General features: G+C 40.8%; 2 protein-coding genes across 4 annotated transcripts in view; one reads left to right on the top strand and one right to left on the bottom strand.

Moving 5' to 3' along the window:
• LOC306998107 (uncharacterized protein) overlaps positions 1-27,140 on the bottom strand; it is a 514,861-nt gene that overhangs the window by 321,506 nt on the left and 166,215 nt on the right. The gene's annotated exons all lie outside the window — the stretch shown is intronic.
• Positions 160-23,062, top strand: kcnj9 (potassium inwardly rectifying channel subfamily J member 9). 3 transcript variants are annotated; one of them, XM_079613293.1, is made up of 8 exons: positions 160-477; positions 4,769-5,169; positions 5,470-5,683; positions 6,989-7,190; positions 9,949-10,141; positions 10,260-10,457; positions 10,540-10,670; positions 19,921-23,062. In XM_079613293.1, exons 2-8 carry the CDS (start codon positions 4,875-4,877, stop codon positions 20,194-20,196), a joined length of 1,509 nt encoding a protein of 502 aa, XP_079469419.1. In that variant the 5' UTR covers positions 160-477; positions 4,769-4,874; the 3' UTR covers positions 20,197-23,062. The 3 variants fall into 3 exon arrangements, with proteins under 3 accessions (XP_079469419.1, XP_079469418.1, XP_079469420.1); XM_079613292.1 differs by having other exon boundaries at positions 162-585; XM_079613294.1 differs by lacking the exons at positions 160-477; positions 4,769-5,169 and adding an exon at positions 5,258-5,378.

Here is a 27,140-nt window from a genome sequence, read left to right as displayed (position 1 = left end):
GTTTTATAATTTCTGAGAGAGATATTTTTGTGAGGCTGACCTCATCTCCACCACCTCCCCCCTTCTCCATCCCACCTCTAATTGCCCATTTCTCCACGCTCTCTGCCTCTCTCTCTCTCTCTCTCTCTCTCTCTCTCTCTCTCTCTCTCTCTCACACACACACACACAAACACCTGCGCTGCGCAGAGCCGGTGAATCACTCCGACGCCGCTTCGCTCTCCAATCTCTCATCCGTCCTGACAGTCAGATGGCCTCCATTTTAATCAGAAGACTCTCCGCAGTGGAAAGAGGATTCATTGCCATCATCTGCAGCACGAGATTGCGTTTCGATTAATATTTCACAAGTTCCTTCTTGCTCTGTGTGGATTGGCTGGCTCTCTTTTGTTTCCTGGAGGTGAAATGATGCTCGAGTGATGCTGCGTCTCTGTGCCCACCCGCTGTTGAACAACATCACCAACATCGTCATCACCATCGCCGGTATGAGTCTGATCGAGGAGCCCAGCATCACACACCAGGACTAACAAACCCAGACCTCAAGTATTTAAAACGCGGAAGTTAATGTTCTGGAGAAAGCCTCAGCGGCAGGTAGGGTTAGTTGGACGGTAGGCTACTACTACGTATGCTGGTTAATGTTCGTTTGTTGATCCAGACACGCTACTAGTTCAACGCCAGTAAATGTGCATGCGTGCGTTATATGGTTATTTTTCGTTTACGTGACTGCATGATTGCTTCTTTGCTTGTAAGTATTGACTGGAAGCGAACAATTAAATGTACGCAACAAGAAAAACAACAAAAAACACACAAAAAGAAAACATGTATTAAGTAATGAGTTTGAAAGGAATTGAAATGTTATAAATGCATCAATGGAATTGTTGTTTTTATAAAAAATTATTTATATAAGGACATGCTAAACGTGCTAAATTAAGAGCATGGGATTTAAAATGACTCACAATAAAAAAACGTGTAATAATATCACATTTGTACTAAAAAAAAGGGTAACAATAGTGATCTACAATATTTAAAATATATATAATAATTATATATATAATTAATATATAGTCGGACTTATTAGTTATGCACATAGCATTGTCTGGGGGGGTCTTTAAAATTCAGTTTCGAAAAGCTTTGTGTGTTTGCACTGATTTATATTCCAATGATGCTGTAATAGTCATATAAACAGCAGGCTAGTGAGCCTGAGGTCTCCCAGACAAACATAGGCCACTGGTTGTGTGTGTGTGTGTGTGTGTGTGTGTGTGTGTGTGTGTGTGTGTGTGTGTGTGTGTGTGTGTGTATGTGTGTGTAATTGCAGCTTTGTGTCACATCAGACACACTTTTCTCCCAAAAGACCAAAATTAGAAAACATGACCATCCCACTTTCCATCAGGACTGTGAATAAACCACCCACACAAACAGACAGAAAAACAGAGACAAACACAAATACACAGATATACCATTTTACTAACACATTTTTTGTTTAATTATACACTATTATATAGGCCTAGCAAGGTATATATCTGACAATAAGTTACTATTTTACTGTTGTGCACACACACACACACACACACACACACACACACACACACACACACACACACACACACACACACACACACACACACACACACACACACACACACACACACACACACACACACACACACACACACACAAACACACACACAAACACACAGCCAGTTTCCAATGATGGTCATTTGTCATCTGTGCTACCTGCTCCATTCAGACTAATTCAAGTATTATTGATTTCTTTGTGTGTGTGTGTGTGTGTGTGTGTGTGTGTGTGTGTGTGTGTGTGTGTGTGTGTGTGTGTGTTTGTGTGTGTGTGTGTGTGTGTTTGTGTGTGTGTGCCCTAGCTGAGCCCTGCAAATCCTGAAACATGGCAGTCTAAGATATCCAGTCTCTTTTGACAATAATCCGTCTCTGTAACATTACTAGAGTTTTGTGTTTTGAGCACATGAGCACATCTCCGCAGATCTATCAATCTGTGAAAGATTCATGAGTCTAAATGTGGCCCAGACCAAAAAGGCAGATCATGATCCATCCTCGAGTAGGCGTGATTACTACTGCCAGACTATCAGAGCTAAATATAGCGCCTCGCTGGACTTCGCACCCTAACACCCGGTGTAAACACAGCAAACTGGATCAGACTCAGTCAGACAGATGTTACCGCTACCGTGGAGATGATGCAGCAGTGAAATATGCCATTGTAGATGAATCGATAGTGCAGGATGTTGGATACATGTGCAATGAAAGCAAAAAGGTGGTTTTCAGTGCAGGTCACGTCACTCATAAATAGATTGCTGCACGGATGACGTATTTTTTTTAGGCCGAAACACGGAAACAAGTTAGCATTTTAGCACTTCTGGTTCCATTGTCCTGAACTTAGTATGTTTTTGAATGGGTTGTTGGTTAAATGCCTGAAATAAGATTAACACAAGCTTAATATGCGTTTACGTTTTATTCCATGATATAAAATACATCAGTAATGGGTCTATGCTGTCAGGGATATGTCATCACACCGAACTGGTGAACTCATCTACTCACTAGTCCACTTTTACAGCTTTGTTGTGTTTATTCATGCACTTGAAAACTATTCTAACTATTCTTTTTATTTTATTTTATGAATGACAGAAAGAGTTGTTGGAAGCAACTAGGTAGGGTCGGGTATTTTTCGGAAAGGCTAGCAATAGCGAGCTAGCTTGAAAGATCCCGCCCTCCTTTCAAAACACATGAACGCATACAGCAGAGAGCAAACAAAAGTGTCACGAGAGACACCGCTATGTCTCAAAGCACATTACATTACAATAATAATGAATATTAACAACTTAAAGAGCTCTGACCTGCAGATTCATTTCGCCGTTGATAGTGTTTCCATTGAAACATAAATTCGAGTCACGAACCGCTCAGAGTATAACGTCACTGGTTTCCATCTCTTCCAAATGACAGTATTTATGGCGTGAACGCAGCATAAGCTTGTTGCTTTGGTTCAGGAGGAACTGTTAAAGGTGCTGCTGTTTCTGTTGCGCTGCTCGGTGACTGACGTCTGTCTAACTCTGCAGAGCATGAAACACGATGATGACGTGTGATGTCTGTGTGAGCAGGTGCATGGAGATATAGAATACATATGTTGACAGAAAGGTAGGACATTGTAGGACAGTAAAGGTAGGACACGGCTTTCGGACCGAACTCAATGATTGGACGGACATTTTACGTTCCTACTCCTTCAACAGACGATATATATACATTTAGATTACCCTTAAATTAGTTATTGCTATCAGTATGTGAAGAGACTTTCAAATGAACAAAACATTTGAAGATGAACAACATTTTTAAGAATCTTCTGCTATAATCCAAACGCAAATGGAAAAATCCTATTTGGTTTTTAGAAGTGAACCAGGGTGATGCTAACTTCCTATTTGTAGCACTCTATAAGTTAAGGCTGATTGTGTGATTTCTAAACCAGTAGCTTTGCAAAAAATAATAACTGTTTTCAAACAGGTTTCCTGAACACTCGCCCCATCTACCATGGGACAAGCAGACATAGGTTGAGACTGTTAAGAGTGCTCTAAAACAGAGTTACTAATGCTTTGATAGCGACCACAAAGACAAAAGCAAAAATCTTTGTTTAAGGTAATGCATGTATAATGGAAATCTATGGGACAGTGCATCAGGAAAAATGTTAAAATGCACAGTTTTGAATTTATTCAAAATGTTAACAAGATTAGTATGATAAAATCACTTACTAGCATTGTCTAACATCTCCCTTTCTCCCGTCTTGACCATTTCAAGGCAGTGAATTCTTCATTATATACTCACAAAAATACTAGAAGTGGACTGTTTACCACATACCAGAATCCGCATCGATTAGTAATCCCACTGCTAAAAGGACAATTTAGACAGCTTTATAGATCGCAAATTTATCGACTATCTTGCCCCATAGAATCACACTGTAAATGCATTACTGTAAACATAATGAAACAAATCAAATTGTTGCCTGTGGTAATCAACAGCATCTTTGGCATAGATCTTAACTGGTTTTGAACCTCAAACAGTCCATTATTTGTATTCGGCTGCGTTTCTTATAAGCATCGTGAGCCTAAGTAGATCATAGAGACAGTTGGTGACAATGCAATGTATGTTTCGAATTGCATGGACAGTCGCCCGTTTCTGGGTGGATTTGTATTTGTGTGGGCAATTTAGAGCTTATATTTTATTGTGGATTAAATGCAACACGAAGCTAGCCTAAATCTTCTTGCTTCCTTTATGATCACTAGCTTGTAAAAAATTGTTTAGCTGTTTTATAGCTGTTGAATTTGGAGGTTAATTTAAGTCAAGTTAGACTCATATTTAAGTCTGCTTCTGGGGGTTGTGTGTTTTGGTAGAGCCCTTTTGATAACAGATCAGATGTTTGACTGTGTATTAAAACGGCATCATGTTTGATGTGGAAAATGTTTTTTAAAAGGTTGAATTGCACAAAGTCATCAATGTAATCTACTTAAGTTCATTTCAGTTAGTTAATTGGATGCTTAATGCATAATGGGGGAAGTGAATGAAAGGCTAGGTTCAAATGAACGTTAAGCAATGATCAGCAGTAAAATAAAGCTGTTATTCTCTTGGTGGGAGCAAATTACTTTGAAATATAGAGAATGTCTTGAGAGAATATTATAAAACGTTCAGAGCCCATTGGTAATTTTTTTTATTAAGTCTATTTTGGTTTGATCGGTGTCTGTCCTTTGTCTTTTTTTTGCAGAAATAAGACAAAGGCACAAATGAAACTCTTCAACTGATTATAAGGAACTGAGGAACATTGTTACCACACACACACATACACACACACACACACACACACACACATAATGGCACTAGACAACACCGCCTTCTCCTCGTGCCCCGAATCCCTGTCCCTCCCAGTTCCAGAGAAAGGGGAGGAGCCTGTGGAGGAGGCCCCAAAGGATGCTCCGCCCACTGATGTACAGACCGCATCTGAGGAGCTGGGAAATGTGGTAACCACGGAGACGGCCCCTCCCACACAGCCATCATCCAATAACAAAATGACCTTCCAGGCCAAGATGGCTGCCAGGGAGGCGCAGGCCAATCAGCCGCAGAAGAAGGTTCAGGGGTCGGGGCAAGAGTGGAGCAAGTTTGGCTGGGGTAAGACTCAATCACTAGATGCTGTAGGAGTGCTGTTGGTGGTTGTCAACGATTTTGTTCTCCATACATGCATGATGAAACAGACAGAGCTACTCTAACGCCTCTACAGGAACAGCATGCCAGTGTTCTTCCACTTGTTCGTTTAAATTTTTCCTTTTTGGATGTCTCACTCAATTATACATTGGATATATTTTTAAAAATGGATTGCGGTAAGCTGCTCAGTGACAGAGTTTGATGTTTGCCTACTTTTTTGTGTCCTTTTTTCCTCACTGTCACTTGCTCTAATTTGGCTCTCTCCAGCGCGCAACAAGCGTAAGAGGCAGCGCTATGTGGAGAAGAACGGCCGTTGTAATGTGCAGCACGGTAACATGCGCGAGACGTACCGTTACCTGACGGATATCTTCACCACCCTGGTGGACCTGAACTGGCGCTGCTCTCTTTTTGTCTTCGTCATGGCGTATGCAGTGACCTGGCTCTTCTTTGGAGCAATATGGTACCTCATTGCATACTGCAGGTATGAATAACACACACAAACACATATGTTTATACCTTTTCAACTTTTAAATCCTAAGGGGCCGTTCACGCAGAACGACTTTTTCCATTCCACTGCGCTTGTTTTCCATTGTTTTTCAATGTAAACATGTGCTAGACGGACGTCTTTAACCGTCTTTTGCAGCATCTCACAAATGACACGGCATTCTAAAAACACGGCGCTCAAGTTAAAAGTTCAACTTTTAAAAAACACATCTCTACCCTAGTGAAAAAAAAATATACCGAAAATTATTTTACATATTTATGTACTTACTCTAAATACCATGCAATTGTACTTATTGTATACTAAATTTATATACTTAAAGTATGCTGAATTGGAACACCTCATTTTGTACTTAATCCACTTTAGTTATCCAGAAGTAGAGCTGAGGTTTAACTAAAGATATACTTATTTATCTTTATATATATATATATTTGATTGTGCTAAAGTGGAACTATTGCAAGTATATCTAAGTATACTTTAGATACACGTTAAATATCTTGCATTTAAAGACTGATATTATACTGAGATCATACTATCCTTAATTACTAATATTGAACAATTAGTATTGGGCAATATTAGTGTTTTTAAAAATATATATATAATCAACTTGTGTACATTATAATATATATAACGTGTACATTATAAGGTTTTGAAGCATGTCAAATTATAAGAAGCATTATTTATTATACTGGGCATCATATCAGGTCAGCGTTGTTACCGTTAACTAAAAATAAAACCATTTTCAATAATTGAACAAAAAAAAAAGCTGAAATAAAATTACATTTAGAAAATAATAACAAAACCACATAATAAAATGAGTAACTCAAAAATTGAAATGAAACCCAAACAATTTAATAAAAAGCTAATTCAAAATATACTTTAAAAATACTTTAATAGTGTATAAATAATTTAAAAATAATGATGTAAGGTAGCAACCAATATATAAAAATTAATATCGTTTTTTGATATCGGCAAAAATAAATGAATTCTTCCCTGACAAATGCTTCTCAATCAGGTGTTTGTATATAAACATTCAATGTACTGAAGATACTCCCAGATCCTGTGCATGTGTGTTGTCCACGCACTGTCACGTTCATCCACACTAGATATGAACACAAGTAATGTGTGTGGGTGGACACTTGAGAACAAGCGCTTCTCCTTGTGCTGTAAGATGCAAGAGCCAATTTACTAAAAGAGACTGTGTGATTTAAAAAAAGCCAAGGACACATTTTCATAAACAAAACATCTCCTTCACTCGCTCTCCCTTCCTCTCTCTCATGGCAGGGGCGATCTGGATCATTTGGAGGATGATGCATGGACTCCATGTGTCAATAATGTTAATGGATTCATCTCTGCGTTCCTTTTCTCCATTGAAACGGAGACGACCATTGGCTACGGATACCGTGTCATCACGGACCAGTGTCCAGTGGGCACCATGTTACTCCTGCTACAGGCCATCCTGGGATCTATGGTCAATGCATTCATGGTAAGAACACAAAACAATATTTTGTCAATTTTTATACAAATTGTAATGCTGATTCTATTAATCGGGTATATAGCCAGAGAGATTAGTTTTTTGTTCTTCCCTCATATTTAAAATATAAAATATTTCCCTCATATTTTGATGGTTTAATCGAACATTAAAAACAAACATATGCTAAATATACCCTCCAGAGGACTCCTATTTTGACTCTTTTTGAAGAGAAAGTGCAACATGATTCCCATGGTTGATGTGGTCTGGGAAAGGAGTGTTTTTTTCAGCGCACATGGCTTTCGTTTGTTGATCTGTGCTCTACTGAGTTATATCATCCATAACCAAGAGCAAATGAGTCATGCGTTTTGGACGACAGATGTGTGTTTTCCCTCTGTTTCTGTGTATGTCTCTTCTCCTTTTCTAATTCTTTCTCTTTTGCCAATTTCAACTCCCTTCTCAATCTCTTTTCTGGCCTAATTTCATGTGTTTTTTGCGGTTGTGATGAGTTCATTTATATCTCTAATGTCCTGGTTTAAATGTTGCCCCCGGGGGCTGTGTTTCTCGCGCACACACACACACGCACATGCATGCGCGCGCACACACACGCATTCACGCACACACACGCACGCACACACACACACACCCACACACACACACACACACACACACACACACACACACACACACACACACACACACACACACACACACACACACACACACACACACACACACACACACACACACACACACACACACACACACACACACACACACACACACACTTAAACACAACGTACTCCCTCTAAATGCCACGTCGTCTAGTATCTGCATTCCTGAACTCAGATTAAACCTTTCTTCTCATGTTTCTCTTTCTTTTTAATTAGTGGGGTATTTTGCGGTGACAAGCATTGCTACAGCCATTGCTCATAGTTGGGGTTAGAGATTTGAAAAAAGCCCAAACCCTAAGTGTTAAGCATATAATTCATCCCCCTCCTTTATAGTGCTACAGATATGAATGATACCTCAAATTGTGTGGTTTGTTGTGCTGTTTTTTCTAAGTGAACAGGTTTTTACTTACCACATGATAAAATGGCAAAAAAAAAAAAAAAAAAAAAAAAAAATCCCATAGATTTAGTAACTTTTGACTTCGTCCATTAGGAAACTATCTAGCATAAATTTTAATTTACCCTAATAACCACCCACAACATCTTAGCTGCATGATTTTTTTGCATAATGAACAATATGAACATATAGTTAGTTATATATACACATTATATAACATTATATTGTTCAAAAAACATGTTAATCTTAGCTTTGTGACTGGGTTCTTTTGAACAGACTAAAACTAAAATGATTTAAAAATTGTTTAATTAAAATGTAAATATTAGATTAAAATCTTAAAACTAAAAAAACAACTTAAATGAAAATTAAAAACTTTGCCTTGGCAGCTAACTGAAATAAATTAAGTTGATTCTGAAGCAAAAAACTAATAAAAATGTCAAAAGCACATTTAAAAAATCACTAAAACTTAAGCTAAAATGAAAATATAAAAATTAAAGCTCAATTTAGATATAAATAAATACTATTCATATAGTAAGGGATAATCCACGGCTAGCTGTACATTAAACTTATGCATGGTCTTTTGCTGTGCTAAATTTGACTGGAAGCATTCAAATGATCATTCATTCTGTCTGCTTTAAATCAGACACAGTAGTGCAGCAAGGTTACATTATTGAAGTATAACATTATTGAGAGAGAGAGAGATGCATGTGTGAATTCCCTGCGTCTGTGCAGTGTCTCTCTATTAGCACTGAAGCTGTGAGTTTAACTACTTCAAAAACAGCAGTGTTACTCCTTGCTGAATAATATAATGTAGCAATTCAGTAGTAAAGTTCATTTATTAATAAAAGTAGTGGGGCAGTGTTGACAAGTTTTTGTGCTCCTGTTTTCATGTGTGCAGCAGCAAGTTCTTCGATCTCTGTGTGTGAGTGACACGGTGTGCGTCTCAATCAGCTCCCTATTCAGTAGTCAGGACACTGATCAGGGAATCGGCCATCTTAAGGGATCTCTCAATCGCAAGGTCCTTCCGGTGCACTGAAACGTCCACTAAAAAGTCCCACAATGCACCATGAAAATCAGGGAGCATCGATGCTCACTATGTTCCCTAAATGGAAGTTCTTTAGCGCGAAACTTAAATCAACTCACTACACATAATAACACGCAATAGATGCTTTTTTAAAATACAAACCGTTATTTAAACATACATCACTAGACAGGTAATGAACATAATCTAACTAACGTTTATAATTTATTTACCGCTGAAAATAATGTGCACGTGTATGTAACAAGCAAAGTATGTATCATAATGTACTTTAAATAACATTAAAACATAATGTCATCTCTGCTGTTGTTCATACCAGTAGTGATGTTGCACACTGAGGACGTTGTCATGTCGCCGGAAATAATGTCATCAGTGTCCCAATGTTTAGTGAGCCGTTGCCCTGTCCCTGTACGAATACGTGAACAGGACATGCACGATATACTAATTCACAACCCAGGGAGCTGATTGAGAATGAGATGCACCCATAATGTGTTAATATAGAACGCACGCCTTATTGCACACCTTCCAGCCAATTAGAGTAGAGTATTCAGACTGACCATGGTAATAGTATATAAATGACTCTGAGAATAACACTGAGCACCGCTTACATTTTCTAAAATGTAAAAAAACACATGGTTTTCTTCCTTTTTCTCGTTCTCTCACTAGGTTGGTTGTATGTTTGTGAAGATCTCCCAGCCGAATAAGCGTGCCGAGACATTGGTGTTCTCTCGTAATGCTGTCATCTCACTGCGGGATGACAAGCTCTGTTTGATGTTCCGCGTCGGGGACTTGAGATCCTCCCACATTGTGGGCGCTAACATGAGAGCCAAACTTATCAAATCCAAACAGACACAAGAGGGTAAGACAGCATTCCCTCATCTGCGCCCTCACATAGACTTATTTAGTGATGAAGTGGCGCCACCTGGTGGTCATATTGTACAAATCTTTTTTTTTTAACCAGTTCTCTTTCTTTTTAGGTGAGTTCATTCCACTGGATCAGACGGATATCAGTGTGGGTTTCGAGACGGGAGACGATCGTCTCTTCCTGGTGTCTCCACTGGTGATCTCTCACGAGATCGATGTTCGCTCTCCTTTCTGGGACATGTCTCATGCTCAGCTGGAGAAAGAGGACTTTGAGGTTGTTGTCATCTTGGAGGGGATGGTGGAAGCTACAGGTGCATACACACTAAAGATATCATGTAAAATGAGTCGTATTGACTTGTGTTTAGTAATCGATGGATATATTCTGATCTACAGGTATGACCTGTCAGGCACGGAGCTCCTACTTGGCTGAAGAGCTCTTATGGGGTCACAGGTTTAGTCCCATGATGACGCTAGCCGAGGGATTCTTCGACGTGGATTATGGGGCCTTTCACCACACGTTTGAGGTATGTTTGATTAATTGCAGTTCTGTGGTCAAAATTTGTATTTTAATGATGTTTTATAAACAAAGTTCGGGAGGAGCACGTTCAAATAATTGATTCAATTATCGCATCATTCCAACCAGCTGTCAACAATCAGTAATCAACATTTCTATCCAATCAGCATGAGTGGAGACCTATATACATACTCATTTGACTCACCAACGTTCCTCGACAGTTTTTCAGCATTTTGGCCGCGTCCCATATAGCCTAAAGTTGTCCGAAACGAGCTCTCCCATCCGATGAAGAATCTTTCGCCCTTCAGGAATCTTAGCCAGAATCCTCCGGCGTTATCTCGCGGGCGTCAGGCCAAACAAACGGATCGTCACCACCACGGGCGAAAACATCCGGGATCTTCCTTCTGCGCAATTTTCAAACTGGACCTTTCAATGATTCCTGTATCGAGAAATGGACAATAAAGGCCGCCGAGCACCACGCTCGCGTCTCGGGTAATACCGCCCTCTTCATGCGAAGGAGCGGGACTTTCCTCCAGCTTTAAGCCGCCGCAGCAGGCATAAGCGAATCTCTTTTGAACGTCACCAATTAAATGAACCAGCAACAGATAAAGGAACAAACGATCATATAAATCAGACTGTATTTTGCTGTTGGATGATCATCCTTAAAAGCTTTTCTTTTATTCAGAAAGGCTTTATGTGCTAATTGTTTTATTCGTTTTAGTTACTGTCGTTTTACTGTGTAGCACTTTTGAGATTCTTTGGAATGAAAAGTGCGTTATAAATAAATGTATTATTATTATTATTATTATCCAGTATCAAATTGATACGTCAGTGGTGAATATACACAGGTGTAACCCACTCTAGTTCTTTCTTTCGACCCTTCCAGAAAGGACCACATGAAGACGTATGCTGAGCTCAATCATCGCATGTTTACTGAGAACATATAAATGACACCAAACAGACGCGAAATACAGCTCATTCCGGTCACATTCTCCTCAACAGCTTGCATGAAACTCTTTTCACCAGTTAAACCGCAAGGTTTCCTCTGAGCTTCGGATTTCAATCGCCCAATATCAACCGTTCCCGCAGGATCCCTCTCACACTGCCACAGCAGTGTCATCTCCTCCGCTGCTACAGGAGCTCCATCTCTGGCATTCTTCTGGTTAACCTTCTTCACCATCAGCAGTCCATTCTGCTCCCACAAGAGTCAAGTTTCTCTGGCTAACCTTGCCTTCACCGCCACAGCAGTGATGTCCACTCTCACTCCTGCAGGAGCTTAGTTTCTCTAGCTAATGCTCTCCACTGCCGCAGCAGTGACGTGACCGTCGGCTCCCGCAGGAGCTTAGTTTCTCTAGCTAATGCTCTCCACTGCCGCAGCAGTGACGTGACCGTCGGCTCCCGCAGGAGCTCAGTTTCTGTCTAAACTTGCCTTCACTGCACAGCAGTATTACATGCCCGCTCCGTCGGAGTTAAGTTTCTTTGTAAGTTCTCCAAAGCCACAGTAATGTCACCTCAGCTCCGTTCTCTGGAAAATTGTCTCCACTGTGCAGTAGAGCAGTGATGTCTCCTCTTCCAGTACCTTACTATTCAGAATTCATATCCCCGTGACTCACTCGTTAAAACCACCACTCGACGCATCGCTCGACACCATCCTCCAAGCAGTTTTTCCCCCAGAACCATCCAATCCTGACTGCATGAAGATGTTTCAAAGGATCCCACTTTGCATATAACTTGCAGTTCCCCGATATTTCTCTCCTTTCAGTCACCTCATTCACCTCCCATATCAACAGCGGTAAGGGCCTCCAAGCAGGGTCCATCAAAGGCTACTTTAGTGGTTTCCAATTTTTTCCATAAGTTCATTCATGGCGCAAATCCCCCCCGTCCGTTGATGACTCCCTTGTTGCCCAGGATCCATTGCAGCTTCCCAACGCCGCAACGAGCTCCCATGCTCAACAGGACAGCACAACCGAACCACCAGCAAAGTCACGAGGCCGCAGGCCTAGCCGAGCCGCTTCCCGTACCCCGAGGCGCCGTGGCTTGCCCTCACCCCCACCATCAAGGTTGCCACCACCATCTCCAGCATCCTCCAACACTTCAGCACAACCCACCATTCCTGCGATTGAAAAAAAAAAAAAAAAAAAAAAAAAAAAAAAAAATTGACAGTTTTGGGGTTGAGACAAGCGCTAATCAGCGCCGACGTTTAATTTTTTCCAGGAGAATGAATAAACCACAACTATACAACCTGTACGTTTCTCTCCAGTCAGCTTTTCCGTCTCCAAATCCACTCCACCTGCAAATCCGCAAAGGCGAGTAATTACAGAGCCCTCGAACTCACGTTCCCAGGAAACTCCAACTTCCTTTTTTCGCAGGGCCCAGTTTCCCAAGCGTCAGGCCACAGCAGGCCTTCAGCTAGCCCAAGCCGCGCCCCAGTTTCCGCCACTGCCGGCAGGCCCCAGCATCTTTCCGCTCCGCTGAGCTACAGACCGCAGCTTTCGCCAGCACCACGCCTCACGTCCCAATACCATTTCTAAACGAACAGGCCCCCGTTAGCGTGAGTATGCCTCCACCAATGGCGCAGGCCCAGCTACCATATTATTTTCCTGTCACTTTTCCAACCCCTTCCCCTGTCCGTGGCCAGCTCCACCTCCAGACTCTAGCGCGAGGCTGCCTCAGCTAGAGGAGCAGGCCCAGACTCACTTTCTGCCTACCCAGCTCCCTTCCTTTCCCACTTTTTCTGTTCCTCCAAGCTCCAGGGGCCGACCTAAGCGTGAGGTTGCCTCCACAAACGGCCTCGGCCCCGGGGGGGTTTTTTCCTCCTATTTTTCCCAAAATCATCCTCCTTTCACACTATTTTCCGCAACGCCGATGCCCATCCCACCGAACGCTACAGCTATGGAACCGCCTCCCGTTGCCAGTAACATCAGAGCCCAGATCCTCACAGACATTCAGGCCACTGGCACCAGATGCGGACCCATTCCCAACTCCAGTACCTCACTATTCAGAGTTGATATTCCCATAAACCACCCATTGAAACCACTTCTTGACGCCTCCCTTAATTCCATCTCCACCCTCCGCAGAGGTAACCACTCCACCAATAATGCCCGCACACTGGACGCAATGTTCATATTGGCTTCTTCGGTTCCTAAGATGCTCAGAACTCACCATCACTTCCAGCTTTAACCTAAAAAATCCACCCCACAACCACAGATCTATCAGTGCTAGACAACGAAACCATCTCCTACTTCATCAAGAAAGTAAACAGATCAAATCAGGAAAGGCCATTTCATATATATTTTCTATCACCAATCCAACCATACCAAACTCTCTCAGCCTATTTACTTTTCAGAATTCACGGACTAAATCCCCTTCCGACCCACTTTTCGCAGACGACTCCAACCGCCCCGTCACACGGTTCTGGTTCCAAAAACACCTCAAATCGGTTTTGCTCCTTTCAGGCATCCCAGCAGAACACTTTTCCAGCCATTCATTCCGCATAGGCGCAGCAACCACAGCTGCTCAAAAAAGGCCTCTCCCAGCAGCAGATCCAATCTCTTGGCCGCTGGTCATCGGAAGCCTTCAAGAATTACATCCACTCAAACTGCTTCCATATCAAAGAAGCCCAACAAACCCTCATCAGTTAACTACTTTGCCAACTCCCCTCCCACCCAACCCTACAGACCATCAATCCCGCAGGAGCCTCGCTCCCCATTCTACCTCGCTTCTCTGCCATAGCAACACTTTCTGTTCCAGCCGGAGCTCAGATCTCCGTCCCACCCACCTTTCAGATCACAGTTCGAAAGCAAGTTATCATCATCAACACCACAGCAGCACCACCTCTCCCTCTAACAAGATACCTCTCTCGACGCAACTGGCTCTCCAGTCAGTTAGGAGCAAGTCAACCAAGTTCTTCTACTACAGCTACTCTACTCCACTCCCGCAGAGGTTTCGCCACTCCGTCCAAACTTGTTTCCACTTCCGCAGCAGCGTCATCTACTACGCTCCCTCAGGAGCTCCATTACTCCGTCCAAACTCATCCACTGCCGCAGCAGTGCCATTTACTCCGCTCCCGCAGGAGCTACGTTACTCCGGCCAAACTCATCCACTGCCGCAGCAGTGTCATTTACTACGCTCCCGCAGGAGCTCCGTTTTCTCTGTCCAAACTCATCCACTGCCGCAGCAGTGTCATTTACTATGCTCCCGCAGGAGCTCCGTTTTCTCTGTCCAAACTCATCCATTGCCGCAGCAGTGTCATTTACTACGCTCCCGCAGGAGCTCCGTTTTCTCTCTCCAAACTCATCCACTGCCGCAGCAGTGTCATTTACTCCGCTCCCGCAGGAGCTGCGTTACTCCGTTCAAACTCATCCACTGCCGCAGCAGTGTCATTTACTACGCTCCCGCAGGAGCTGCGTTACTCCGTTCAAACTCTTCCACTGCCGCAGCAGTGTCATCTCCTCCGCTCCCGCAGGAGCTACGTTACTCCGTTCAAACTCATCCACTGCCGCAGCAGTGTCATCTACTCCGCTCCCGCAGGAGCTCAGTTCCATGTCCAAATTGTTTGGATATTTAAAAGCAAATTGAAAGCAAGTTTGGTCCACTGCCGCAGCAGTGTCATCTACTCCGCTCCCGCAGGAGCTCCGTTACTCCGTCCAAACTTGCCCACTGCCGCAGCAGTATCATCTACTCCGCTCCCGCAGGAGCTCAGTTCTATGTCCAAATTGTTTGGATACTTAAAAGCAAATTGAAAGCAAGTTTGGTCCACTGCCGCAGCAGTGTCATCTACGCCGCTCCCGCAGGAGCTCCGTTACTCCGTCCAAACTTGCCCACTGCCGCAGCAGTGTCATCTACTCCGCTCCCGCAGGAGCTCAGTTCTATGTCCAAATTGTTTGGATATTTAAAAGCAAATTGAAAGCAAGTTTGGTCCACTGCCGCAGCAGTGTCATCTACGCCGCTCCCGCAGGAGCTCCGTTACTCCGTCCAAACTTGCCCACTGCCGCAGCAGTGTCATCTACTCCGCTCCCGCAGGAGCTCAGTTCTATGTCCAAATTGTTTGGATATTTAAAAGCAAATTGAAAGCAAGTTTGGTCCACTGCCGCAGCAGTGTCATCTACTCCGCTCCCGCAGGAGCTCAGTTCTATGTCCAAATTGTTTGGATATTTAAAAGCAATTGAAAGCAAGTTTGGTCCACTGCCGCAGCAGTGTCATCTACTCCGCTCCCGCAGGAGCTCCGTTACTCCGTCCAAACGTGCCCACTGCCGCAGCAGTGTCATCTACTCCGCTCCCGCAGGAGCTCAGTTCTTTGTCCAAATTGTTTGGATATTTCAAGCAAATTGAAAGCAAGTTTTGGTCCACTGCCGCAGCAGTGTCATCTACGCCGCTCCCGCAGGAGCTCCGTTACTCCGTCCAAACTTGCCCACTGCCGCAGCAGTGTCATCTACTCCGCCCCCGCAGGAGCTCAGTTCCATGTCCAAATTGTTTGGATATTTAAAAAGTACACCACATATCACCATCCCCAGTCTACCACCTCAGAGGCCCACCCATCTGACGTCATGACAATCAACTCCCATCCGATGTCACAAGGAGGCTTCCAGCGACTTACCCCTTCCCATTTCCGATACCTCAAGCTGCACCCTGCAAGTTTTTGGGGGGTCATCAACATCATGGCGGCTGTCCTGCATTTATTTTTGCAGCTTTTGGGGGAGTACTCTGGGTTCGGGCCGAATACCGAGCCCGGAGCCCTCTCCTCGGACAGCACGCCAAATACGCATACTATTTATTCTATCTGACTTATTTGTGAGTGTGAACTCGTGAAATGATGTTTTATAAACAAAGTTCGGGAGGAGCACGTTCAAATAATTGATTCAATTATCGCATCATTCCAACCAGCTGTCAACAATCAGTAATCAACATTTCTATCCAATCAGCATGAGTGGAGACCTATATACATACTCATTTGACTCACCAACGTTCCTCGACAGTTTTTCAGCATCCCTCCACCACCCCGTCTCCTCACACTCGCCTGGTTACTTCCTAAACCAGCAATACGGGGGGAGTACTCTGGGTTCGGGCCGAATACCGAGCCCGGAGCCCTCTCCTCGGACAGCACGCCAAATACGCATACTATTTATTCTATCTGACTTATTTGTGAGTGTGAACTCGTGAATTTTACTCTTTTTAAAAATAAAGCTTCATTATTGGCATCTATGGTTCCACGTAGAACCTTTACCATCCATGGAAACTTTTTGATACACAAAAGGGTCTTTATAGTGGAAAAAGGTTCTTTAGTTCAGAGTCTCTACGTACAGACTGCAGGCAAAATTGGCCCAAACCGGATTTTTTTTCTTTTCTCATGCTACTCAGATCTGCTTTTTTTCCATAACATTGTGAACAGCACAAACCACATGGAATCTGATCTTTGCAATTCTGACTGTCCTAAATTAGATACAGGATGTTTTGCAATGCGACCTCAGTCCGAACAGTAATATCAGAATTCATGGCATGCGACTTTTACTTCACTCTAGTCTAGATCAATGTTTGTCACAATTCTGCACTGATGGGACTGGGAGTCACTCCAAAGATTTGAAATAGCGGCAGTTCTTTGGTCACTCTGTGAATATGGAAGGACGGCGTTGAAGCTGGTCAGTGAGGCATAATGAGCTGTTATTCTTATAAGTGTTACAGTGACAGCTCTATACAAGCAAATCTTGAGGAGAAAAACTTTGTTCTCTTTCTCCTCAAGAAGTTTTTTTGCAGTGATTTGCTACATTCTTAGACTAACTCAAATCAATATTTAATTTGCATTAATTTATTCATAAAAAGACAATAACCATATGTAGGTCTCATTTTGCATAATCTCTCACAGTTTTTACCTAAGTCCCTTACAAAGTTTCCAACTGAATGTTATGTCTATAGAGGGTTTTCACCGACGTCACGTTGTGGGCGGTAACCCGGATGCGCGGCCATTATGGAGGCACTCGGATGTAAACAACAGCATGGATTGCACTGTTTATGTACGACTGAACACATTGTTACACTAATAAACCACAGGAAAAACACATGGAAGCTGCAAAATCATATAGAGAAGGACTTAGTAAGCTGGAAAGAGTGCGAAATATTGACAAACTAAAGTTAATATGTGGTAAAGATCCGAACGAGCTAACGTTAGCTTCTCTAGCCCTTACTGCAATTCTTCCTTCTATTTCTTATCCCGACATAGGCTACGTTCAGATTGTCAGTCCAAAAAATCACATGAAATCCGTTTCAAAATACATCCATGTGGTTTGAAATCCTATTCAAATCACATATCAGGACATCAGCTTCAGTCTGAACGCTCTGATCAGATTTCGCGTGGTATGTGACTCACGCCACGTAAAATGTAAACGTCAGACGTTGTTATAGGGAACATGCTGAAAGTCGCTGCCGAAACAAGGCTGTGTTGTTGCAAAGTGCCGGACGAGCAGAAAATTATTATTTTTGAAACCGACACAGACAAGAGCGCGGAAAAAAAGCTGTACATACCAGCCTCCTACAGTTCTGCCGCAGGCTCAAGACGCAGTAATGTTAGTCCAGCGCGGCGGCTACACATTTCTATGTTGTAAAATTTAAATAAGACAACATCTCTATTGCAAATGCAAACCCCTCCATCAACGCAAAGTCATTGCCATATTGCCAAAGAGCTGCATGGACACACAAATCGGATCTGAACAGTTACGATACACAGTGTGGACATTTTAGATCGGATTCCAATCGGATTCAAAGATAATCGGATTTGGACTGACTGTGAATGTAGCCATAGTTAACTACGTCAACATTTTAGCCATAGTCAACGCTATTTACACATGTGGCTGATGCTGTACCTCTCTCAACCACAAATGCCTTCTTTCATCAGTTTTTTGCACTCTTATCTTTTAACTTTTGACCATCTAAAGAACTCGAGATGTTTTTTCCCGGTGCGACAGATTAGTAACGTACAGACCAAAACTCAACCATTTTTCAGCAGCGATAATCAGCCAAATTTGCAAGTCCGTTCAGTTCAGTGGCATTGTTTACGTTCAGTGCCTCCAAAATGTCCGACTTCCGGATTGATGATGTGTAGTGAAAACCCTCTATAGGCTCTATAATAATCATCTTTCATGTGCAAGGCTGACCTGCACTTTATTATAGAGCAGAATCAGAGATTTCTAAAAAAAATTCTGATTGAAAATTGCTTTAGGTGTTGCTGTAGTTCTGGATGAGTCGCGAATGTAAAATCAAACTACTTACACAATCACTTTCTTATTATCTATCCTTCAGCCAAACAGCACTTTTGTAATAAATGCTACAAAAAGTTTAAATAAAAAAATATATAATAATAATATTGTGATAATTAGTTGATATTTATATTTTGGAATATTTTTAGATATTTAGTTCATATTTAATTCATTTTTATATTTAGATCATTTATGTGGAATAAAATGTGTTTGTGTAAAATACAAAATACTTGTAAAATGTAAGCAAACAGAGAAGATGCACTCACATTTAGCAGGACTTTTCTGGTTTAGCTCATCCTCGTTCACAGGATGAGGATCTTGATAAATGACCTTGTACCTCTAGTATTAAGTATACTAAAGCCGGGTGGACACTGTACGATTTATAATAGTCCTTTATGATTGTTGCTTGTCAGACTGTACAAACATGATCCTCGCTGTAAGCCGTGTCACACTGCAGGATCTCAGTTGTCATTAGTGTCAGACTGTACATCAGTCAAGACATGTTAAAAACAGACGTGTGCAAGAAGACTCGTCCAGAGATTCACATTATCAATCCGTGACACGTTCAGTGATGTGAGCTGCATTTACATGCGGGATAGTAGACATATTGGCTATCAAACATAAACAATCTCTTGCATTACTTTTGATCTTGGCTTCTCTTGAAAAGAAAACTGGAAAAAAACAAAGACGCTGTGTGTGTGTGGAGCAAGTGGTGGTTTGTTGTTGTCTCACTAATAGCGTCATCTGGTTCTGCGCTCCTATTGGTTTTTGATTTGACTGTTGTCGTAGACGAAGCCACACTACAGGACTGTGCCTCAAATCGTCTGACACTGCCAGAATTTCGTCAGAGGTCAAATTTGATCGGCTGTCGGCGGACATGTTAAACTAACGATCAAAGACTTCAGATTTTGGCCTAGGATCCGATAAATCTTTTAGGATTCACAAAATTTGTCCAAAATCGTACAGTGTGAACACGGCTTTACTAAAGTTGTTCGTATTTATTATCTTTCAAAGGTGGACACGCCCTCCTGTTCGGCGAGAGAGCTGGCATTGGTGGCCGCCCGTTTGGATGCTCATCTCTATTGGTCGATCTCCAGTCGGCTTGACGAAGAGAAATGGGAGGATCCTAATGTGACTGAGCCGACGGGGAAGTCCACGGATTCAGAATCTATCAGGGAGGGAGACAGGCCAACATTTACTGTTGGCGGAGTTACACACACCCAGGACCAATCCGTTGTAGGGGAGCAGAACGGCAGTGTCGCCACTGACCAATCAGAGTCTGAGGCTTAAAAGGATGCAAGAATGCGAAAGGTACGAAAAATGTTCGAAGAAGTCCACAGTTTGTGTAAATTTAACTTTAGACTGGATTGTTCGGCGATCCAAGCCTTCTACTTCGAGTTAGATTTTGAAATGTATAGTCGCTAATGCCTAGCATAGAATACTTTCCCCAAGGGGGAAATCCTAGCATCTCCTTGCTGTGTTTTCAGTCAGATTTAATCTTACCTTCTGATGTTTTACGACAACACTGCCTTTGAATTCACACCGCAGCTCTGTTTCCAACTCTAGTGAGCTGCCTCGCTGTCTTCTGTCTGCATATGCAGCTAGCATCCTAACTGAAGCATGCAGTGTTGTCATAAAATGTGGCCAAAACAAGGCATCCTTATTGATGTCTTGGTAGGCAACTCACTAGGTTTTGGAACCGGGCTAACATGTCTGATTTGTATTAGTATCAATCATTTAAGAGTCTTAAACATTTCCACTGCTTTTCTTTCATAAATGTTCAGGCAGTGCGGTTCTGAGGTACGAAACGCTACTATTTTTAAAACCATCATTTAGAGCAAGTCTGTGCAAGTTGTTTACAGTCACGTTGGTTAGATTCACATGCACCTGAAAAAGAAGTGAACATGTTACTATGGAGACAATAGTCTGCATTCCAATTTGCAACATCACAGCAGAGTTTAGCGTTAGCTTTTTTAAGATTCAGCCGGTGGTAAATTTAGCACACTCTCATGACTGCCAACCAGAGTTTAGCCATTCGGTTTTTACCCATGTCGTCATGCGAGTGGATCTAGACGATTAATAGATTCGATGGAGATATTGGATGCTGTTAGGCCACTGCATCATTTCAACATCCTAATTAAACCGATGTAGAAATTCGCATCATCCTGTGATTGATCAGCTGTTGCCAGCAAATGTGACTGAATACAAATGCACCGTTGTTCTTTTTTATTTGTTATTTATTTTATTCAAACGTGTCCATAGCAACAAATAACTCTTTGCTCAGTTACTGCAGCAGTTGAGATGAGTGAGAGAAAGGAAGAATTTTTAAAGTGGGCATTAAATGGAAGAAATTAGTTAGTGAATATTTCACACATCAACAGGCCATTTTAACATATTAACTATATTAGATAAAATGCAACAAGGGACGTCTTCAATCGGCTGGTTCAAATGGCTTCTCATGCTGGTTTATAGGTGGTCTTTTTGGTGAAGCTGGTTGACCAAGGAAGTATTGCTGGTTAAGTTAGTCAAAAGTTAAGCTATTTGAGTATTTGACTATTTTTCCATATGCATATTAGTTAATCCACCCTAAAATAAAAATTAAGTCATATTTTACACACCCTGGATGTTCCAATGCTGTATGTATCTTTCTTTTATGGACCACAAAAATGTCCTTCGTGTTCATCCATATCGCATGGGATCATTCTGTGATACTTTTGAGTCTTTCTTTTTTTTTTTTTTTAAAGCTTGTTGCTATTAATTACAATTATATGTACAAACACGATCAGGACTTTTTTTTTTTTTTTTCTCCTTTTGTGGTCCATAAAATTGTGAAGGGCATGCAGCATTAGAACAACACCAGGGTGAGTAAATCATGACTTGATTTTCATTTTAGAATGAACTATCCCTTTAAAAATAAAGGTTCCAAAAGTATTTTCTTTTCTTTGCAGAGATGCCATAGAAGAACCATTTTTGGTTACCCAAAAAGTGATCAGTTGACATAAATAAGGAAACCTGTTAAATAAACGTAATGCGTAATTGAAAAAAAAACAAAACTTTTCTTAAGTTAAGTCAAATGATCACTACCTTTTAGTGAACACTTATTAAAAGAACCATTTTTTTTCTTAGCGTGAAGAACATTTTGTAATCTAAAGAACCTTTTTCCAGTATGAAGAACCTTTTGTGCTATTGAAAAGGTTCCATGGATGTTAAAGGTTCTTAGTGAAACCATCGATGCAAATAAAGAACCTTTATTTTTACGAGTATACAACAAATCAGTACAATCAAAATGTACATAACAAAGAAAAGAAAAAAAAGAGTACCTCTTACTGTTATCCTTAAGGAATAGAATAGAAATAATTATAATAATATAATGAAACAGAAACAGAAACATCTGCAAATAAACAGTTTTTTTTTTTTTTACATTCACAGAAACTTTTATCTTAATAGTTGTATTGGCCATTTTTAAACGCTTTAACAAGAAATAGGTTTTAAAATATAAGAGTTTTACGTCACAGGCTGCTGTTCATATCTTTTCCTGATGGTCTCTTTAATACCAAAAAGAGTTTAACACAAAAGTGATTTGATTCATAAAAACGATGACATGTTTTCATTTAGACACTATGATTAAGCATTTCTAGTTCTCTTAGTTTCCTCTGGGACAATCGTGCTTCGGGTTTGGAACTTATCCCCAACCCGACTTTAATATTAATCATCATAATGTTGAAGAAACCATGTTTCATGTTCTATTTACATACACAGACACTAATTATGCTGACCCCCCAAATTGGCATGTGATGTAGAGCGCACTGTCATGAGCAATGCACTGATGTGTGTTTATGTAGCGTAATGTGTGTGTGGCGTACTGTATGTTGACATAGAACAGTCAGGCTGGACCTTTATGTGACATACTGTATTATTAATGAAAGCTTTCAATGCCTCATTATAAAGACTTCCATTTGAATATACTCCATTCAGAAGGTAAAATGTTCAGAAGTATTTGAATGAATTGAAGGTTGACTCAGTAATATTTTTGTCATTGTTCTGTTGTCGTTGCAACTCATGTAGATACAGAAGTTCTCAGTTCTTAATGCAGTGTAGAAAAGTTTTTCGTCATCTATGACTAAATGATTCTGAATGTGCACACTACTGTTCAAACGCTTGGGGATTTTTTCATGTTTGTGAAAAAAAAGTATCTTTTGCTCACCATTTATTTGGTCAAAAATACAGTAAAAACAGTAATGTTGTGAAACAGTTTAAAATAGCTGTTTTCTATTTGGATATATTTTAAGATGTAATTTATTCCTGTGATTCAAAGCTGAATTTTCAGCATCATTACTCGAGTCTTCAGTGTCACATGATCCTTCAGAAATCATTTTAATATGCTGATTTGCTGCTCAAGAAACATTTCTGATTATTATCAATGTTGAAAACAGTTGTGCTGCTTAATATTTTTGTGTAAATCGTGATAAATTTTTTGATGAATAGAAAGTTCAAAAGTAAAGCATTTATTTGAAATTGATTTTTTTTGTAACAATGTAAAAGTCTTTACTGTATTTTTTGGTCAATTAATGTGTCATTGATGAATAGAAGTATAATAATTTATTTAAAAAAAATCTTACTGACCTCAAACGTATCTCAAAACAGAGATAAAGTGAGTAGCATTCAGCTGTGATCATTGTTTTACAGTTTAGATTTTTTAAGTGAGGGAAAATTACTGAGTGCACCTTTAAATTTGAGTTCGAAACATTGAGATCATGAATATTAAAGAGTATTCACCCAAAAGAAGATATTTCCGAAGAATGTCAGTTATCAGACAGTTGACGGTAGCCATTGACTTTCATACCATGGAAGTCAATGGGGTCCAGCAACTCCATGTTCTTCAAAATATCTTCTTTTGTGTTCTGCAGAAGAAAGAAACTCAAACAGGTTTGGAACATCTTGAGGGTGAATCAATGATGACAGAAAAGGGTGAACTGTCCCTTTAAGTCACTGAGAGAAACTGTTTTCCCCCGAGGTGTTCTAGTGTGTGCTTTCCTGTATGTGATGTGTAGCTCACTTGAATGTCTTTAGCACATACGATAAGCACAGACACTGCTCTCATGCAGGTTTTCTCCTCTTGCTTCTGCTGCTGTTTTTTTTAAATGTATGTTTTTAAGCTTTACTATACGGCATAATAAAACTATATTCAACCTAATGTCTGGTGATTCTGGACATGATTGTGTACAGTTTTGTTTCTTTTTTTAAAGACTAAGGTGAAGTGTGTAACTTTGGCTCCACTAGTGGCACCAAACGGAATTGCGAGACAGAATTGCTGATTGTCCCACCCTAAACTCACTTATACTGATACTATTATAGGCTATAAACTGTTGAGCTAATGAGATAGATCTCTGCATGTTTCAGTATTGTAAAAGTGATTAAACAATAATAATCAAACTGTTCAGTTCTAATTCTGGATAATTGAATTTATATAGCTATTCACCATCACTTCCTGTGTGGGAATCACGGGTAGCTACTTCACATGCACCAATGTGTCCGCTTCACAACCCAGTGGGATTATGGGTAAATGTTAAGGTATTGACTGTTCTCTGACCTTCTGACTCTTTCGTCCTCTGCCATCTCCCTTTGTGTTTTCCTGATTTTCTCAGCGTTTCGCCGTATCCGTTTACTTTCCCTGTATTTATATCGCATTGATCGTTTAAAAATAGAAGTTTGCACGGTTCCTTTAAGATGCAAGGTTATTGAACGAAGTCTCCACGAGCACGTGTGTGTATATGACCAGCTCTGCAGTTTAGTTGCCTTGCAGGGCCTGGAAGTGCCACTAGAGGGCAGTGATTCCAGTGAGGCTGAGTGCACAGATTCATCATTTCACTATTCTACATAGTAACAGACCTACAGATCTGTATAAAGCCCCAAAGCTCAGTAGGGTTGTCTTTGAAAGGCTTATAACCAGGCCCACACAGAATCTGCGCCCGCAGCACTCCGTAGAAAGCTCAGCAGAACCCAAACGCCCATCGTTTACAAAGTTATACGCAATCCTTGACCCTTGCATGCTCGTTTATGAAACAGTTTGGGTGATTTAATTGTGCTTTCAGCTCTCAGTAAGAATGCATGTATCATTGTAACATGTTTACATGGCAGATTTACTTCCAAAACCAGCACAGATCATTTAAACAAGATACAACAGAGAGTGTTTTATTTTTCCATTACATTCCCCTTGCTCTCTTTCTTTTCTGTCTAATACGCCCCTCCTTGCCTTTCCTCTTCATTATAATACTGACATAGTTTTTCATACATGAGCCTCTCAGAAACCCTACAGAGGCCTCGTGCAACACACTCTTGTGGTCTATTTAGGCCTATTGTTTGTGCAAACTATACAGTAATGTTTAAAAAATTAATTGCATAATACAAATTATGGTAGCAATTTATTTTACTGTCCTGTTCCCCATGTACATACGATGCACTTATTATAATAACTGGGTAATAACCCTGAACCTTGCCCTTAACCCATGTAGTTATACCTTATATTGCCCAGTAGCCTACTTTCTTATAAGTACACTGTTAGTCCATGTACTGTATAATAAAGTGCAACCTAAATGATTGTTTAACTTTTTTAAGTACACTTTCAGTATGCACAATATTTGATTAAGTTGATTTGCAATTCTTGCTGTTTTCATGACACCACCTCTCATATAGGGCATGCTGGGAGGTTTGCATGAACAACATCCAGGCTCTCTCTCTCTCTCTCTCTCTCTCTCTCTCTCTCTCTCTCTCTCTCTCTCTCTCTCTCTCTCTCTCTCTCTCTCTCTCTCTCTCTCTCTCTCTCTCTCCCTTCACCTCTAGCATCTCTACGGCGTGTCATTGTGGATCGCGCTCACACCGTGTTGATCTGATCAAGAGCACCGGGAATTCTGGGTCAGTGTTCCATGGTGATGAGGTGTGTGTATGTGTGTGTGTTTGTGAGAGTGGGCTGGTCCCTGAGAGAATGTGCACGGTGTAAAATGCACGAGAGAGACGAAGCTCAGATGGACAGTTTCAAAAAGCACAGAACTTTGGACCTTTTTCTCTGTCCGTCCATGTGGAATATTATATAATCTCATCTGCTTTCTGATAGCAAGTCCTTTACATGCATGCAAAGAGGGTCATTTAGACCTAATGCACAATTTTGTCTTTCTTGAATGCACTTTAAGTTGTTTTCGAGCATCTGCCAAATGAATAAATGTAAAAGCGGATAAATGTAAATAAAGAAATCTTTCCTGTCTTCAGTTTGACCATTTACTTCTTTGGAGCTAATTAAAGTTCTTGACAATGCATTACAGCTTCTTCAGATCCTGAGTGTATTACACAGAGGTTCTTCATTTGCACAAACACACACACACACACACACACACACACACACACACACACACACACACACACACACACACGAGAAACTTGTTTGTATATCTTTACAGACTTTCTAGATGTAATCATTTTTATATTGTATAAACTGTATTCTATCTCCCTACACTAACCCTACCCCTAAAAATACTCATAAAAGAAAACTTTCTGCATTTTTACATTGTTAAAAAACATCACTTAGAATGATTTATAAGCTGTTTTCCTCATGGGGACCAAAAAAATTGACATTTTGTCCCTATAATGTAGGGTTTTCCAGGCCACACACACATTATTTTCTTATCAATATAAATGTTTCACTCTTGTGTAGGACAAAATTATTTTGTTTATATAAATATAAAATACAAATATAATGAAATATTAAATATTTGTATAAAAATATCTCTGTTCTCAACTATATCTTTTACTCTATTTTTTTCACTCCATAGTTTTATAGGCTAAAAGTTCTTGATGTTACATTACAGGTACATTACATTACATTAAATGCATTTGATGCATTGTTTCTTTTTCATTGGTTTTCTAACTCAAGTTTTTTTTTGTTCTTGTTCCTTATTTTCAGTAAACATGTTTTTTTTATATATTTTTTATTAAGAACCATATTTGGCTGTGTGTTCTTTGAAGATAAACTAAGTTCCTGATGTAATATTACACGCTTTTCAAATCCTCATATTGGGTTTAGATGTTTTCCCAACGAGCTAGAGGATAAAAAGTTCTTAGTGGAACTTAAAGGCTCTCCTTAAAAGCTGGAACCTTTTTTTTCTGAGAGTGTGTGCACACCTAGCATGAACTGAACCCTGCTCACATCAGAACACACTCGCCACCAGCATGGAAGGCTCCGC

This window comes from Phoxinus phoxinus (assembly GCF_949152265.1).
Source record: "Phoxinus phoxinus genome assembly, chromosome: 5".
Classification (NCBI taxonomy): domain Eukaryota; kingdom Metazoa; phylum Chordata; class Actinopteri; order Cypriniformes; family Leuciscidae; genus Phoxinus; species Phoxinus phoxinus.
This window is presented reverse-complemented; position numbering and strand designations above follow the sequence as displayed.

Bases quoted from the DNA above. Each gene is read 5' to 3' on its own strand.
- kcnj9 (XM_079613293.1), top strand. From the start codon at position 4,875: ATGGCACTAGACAACACCGCCTTCTCCTCGTGCCCCGAATCCCTGTCC. The intron at 10,142-10,259 runs GTAAGACAGCAT...CTTTCTTTTTAG, and splicing joins ATCCAAACAGACACAAGAGG to GTGAGTTCATTCCACTGGAT. The intron at 10,671-19,920 runs GTATGTTTGATT...TATCTTTCAAAG, and splicing joins CCTTTCACCACACGTTTGAG to GTGGACACGCCCTCCTGTTC.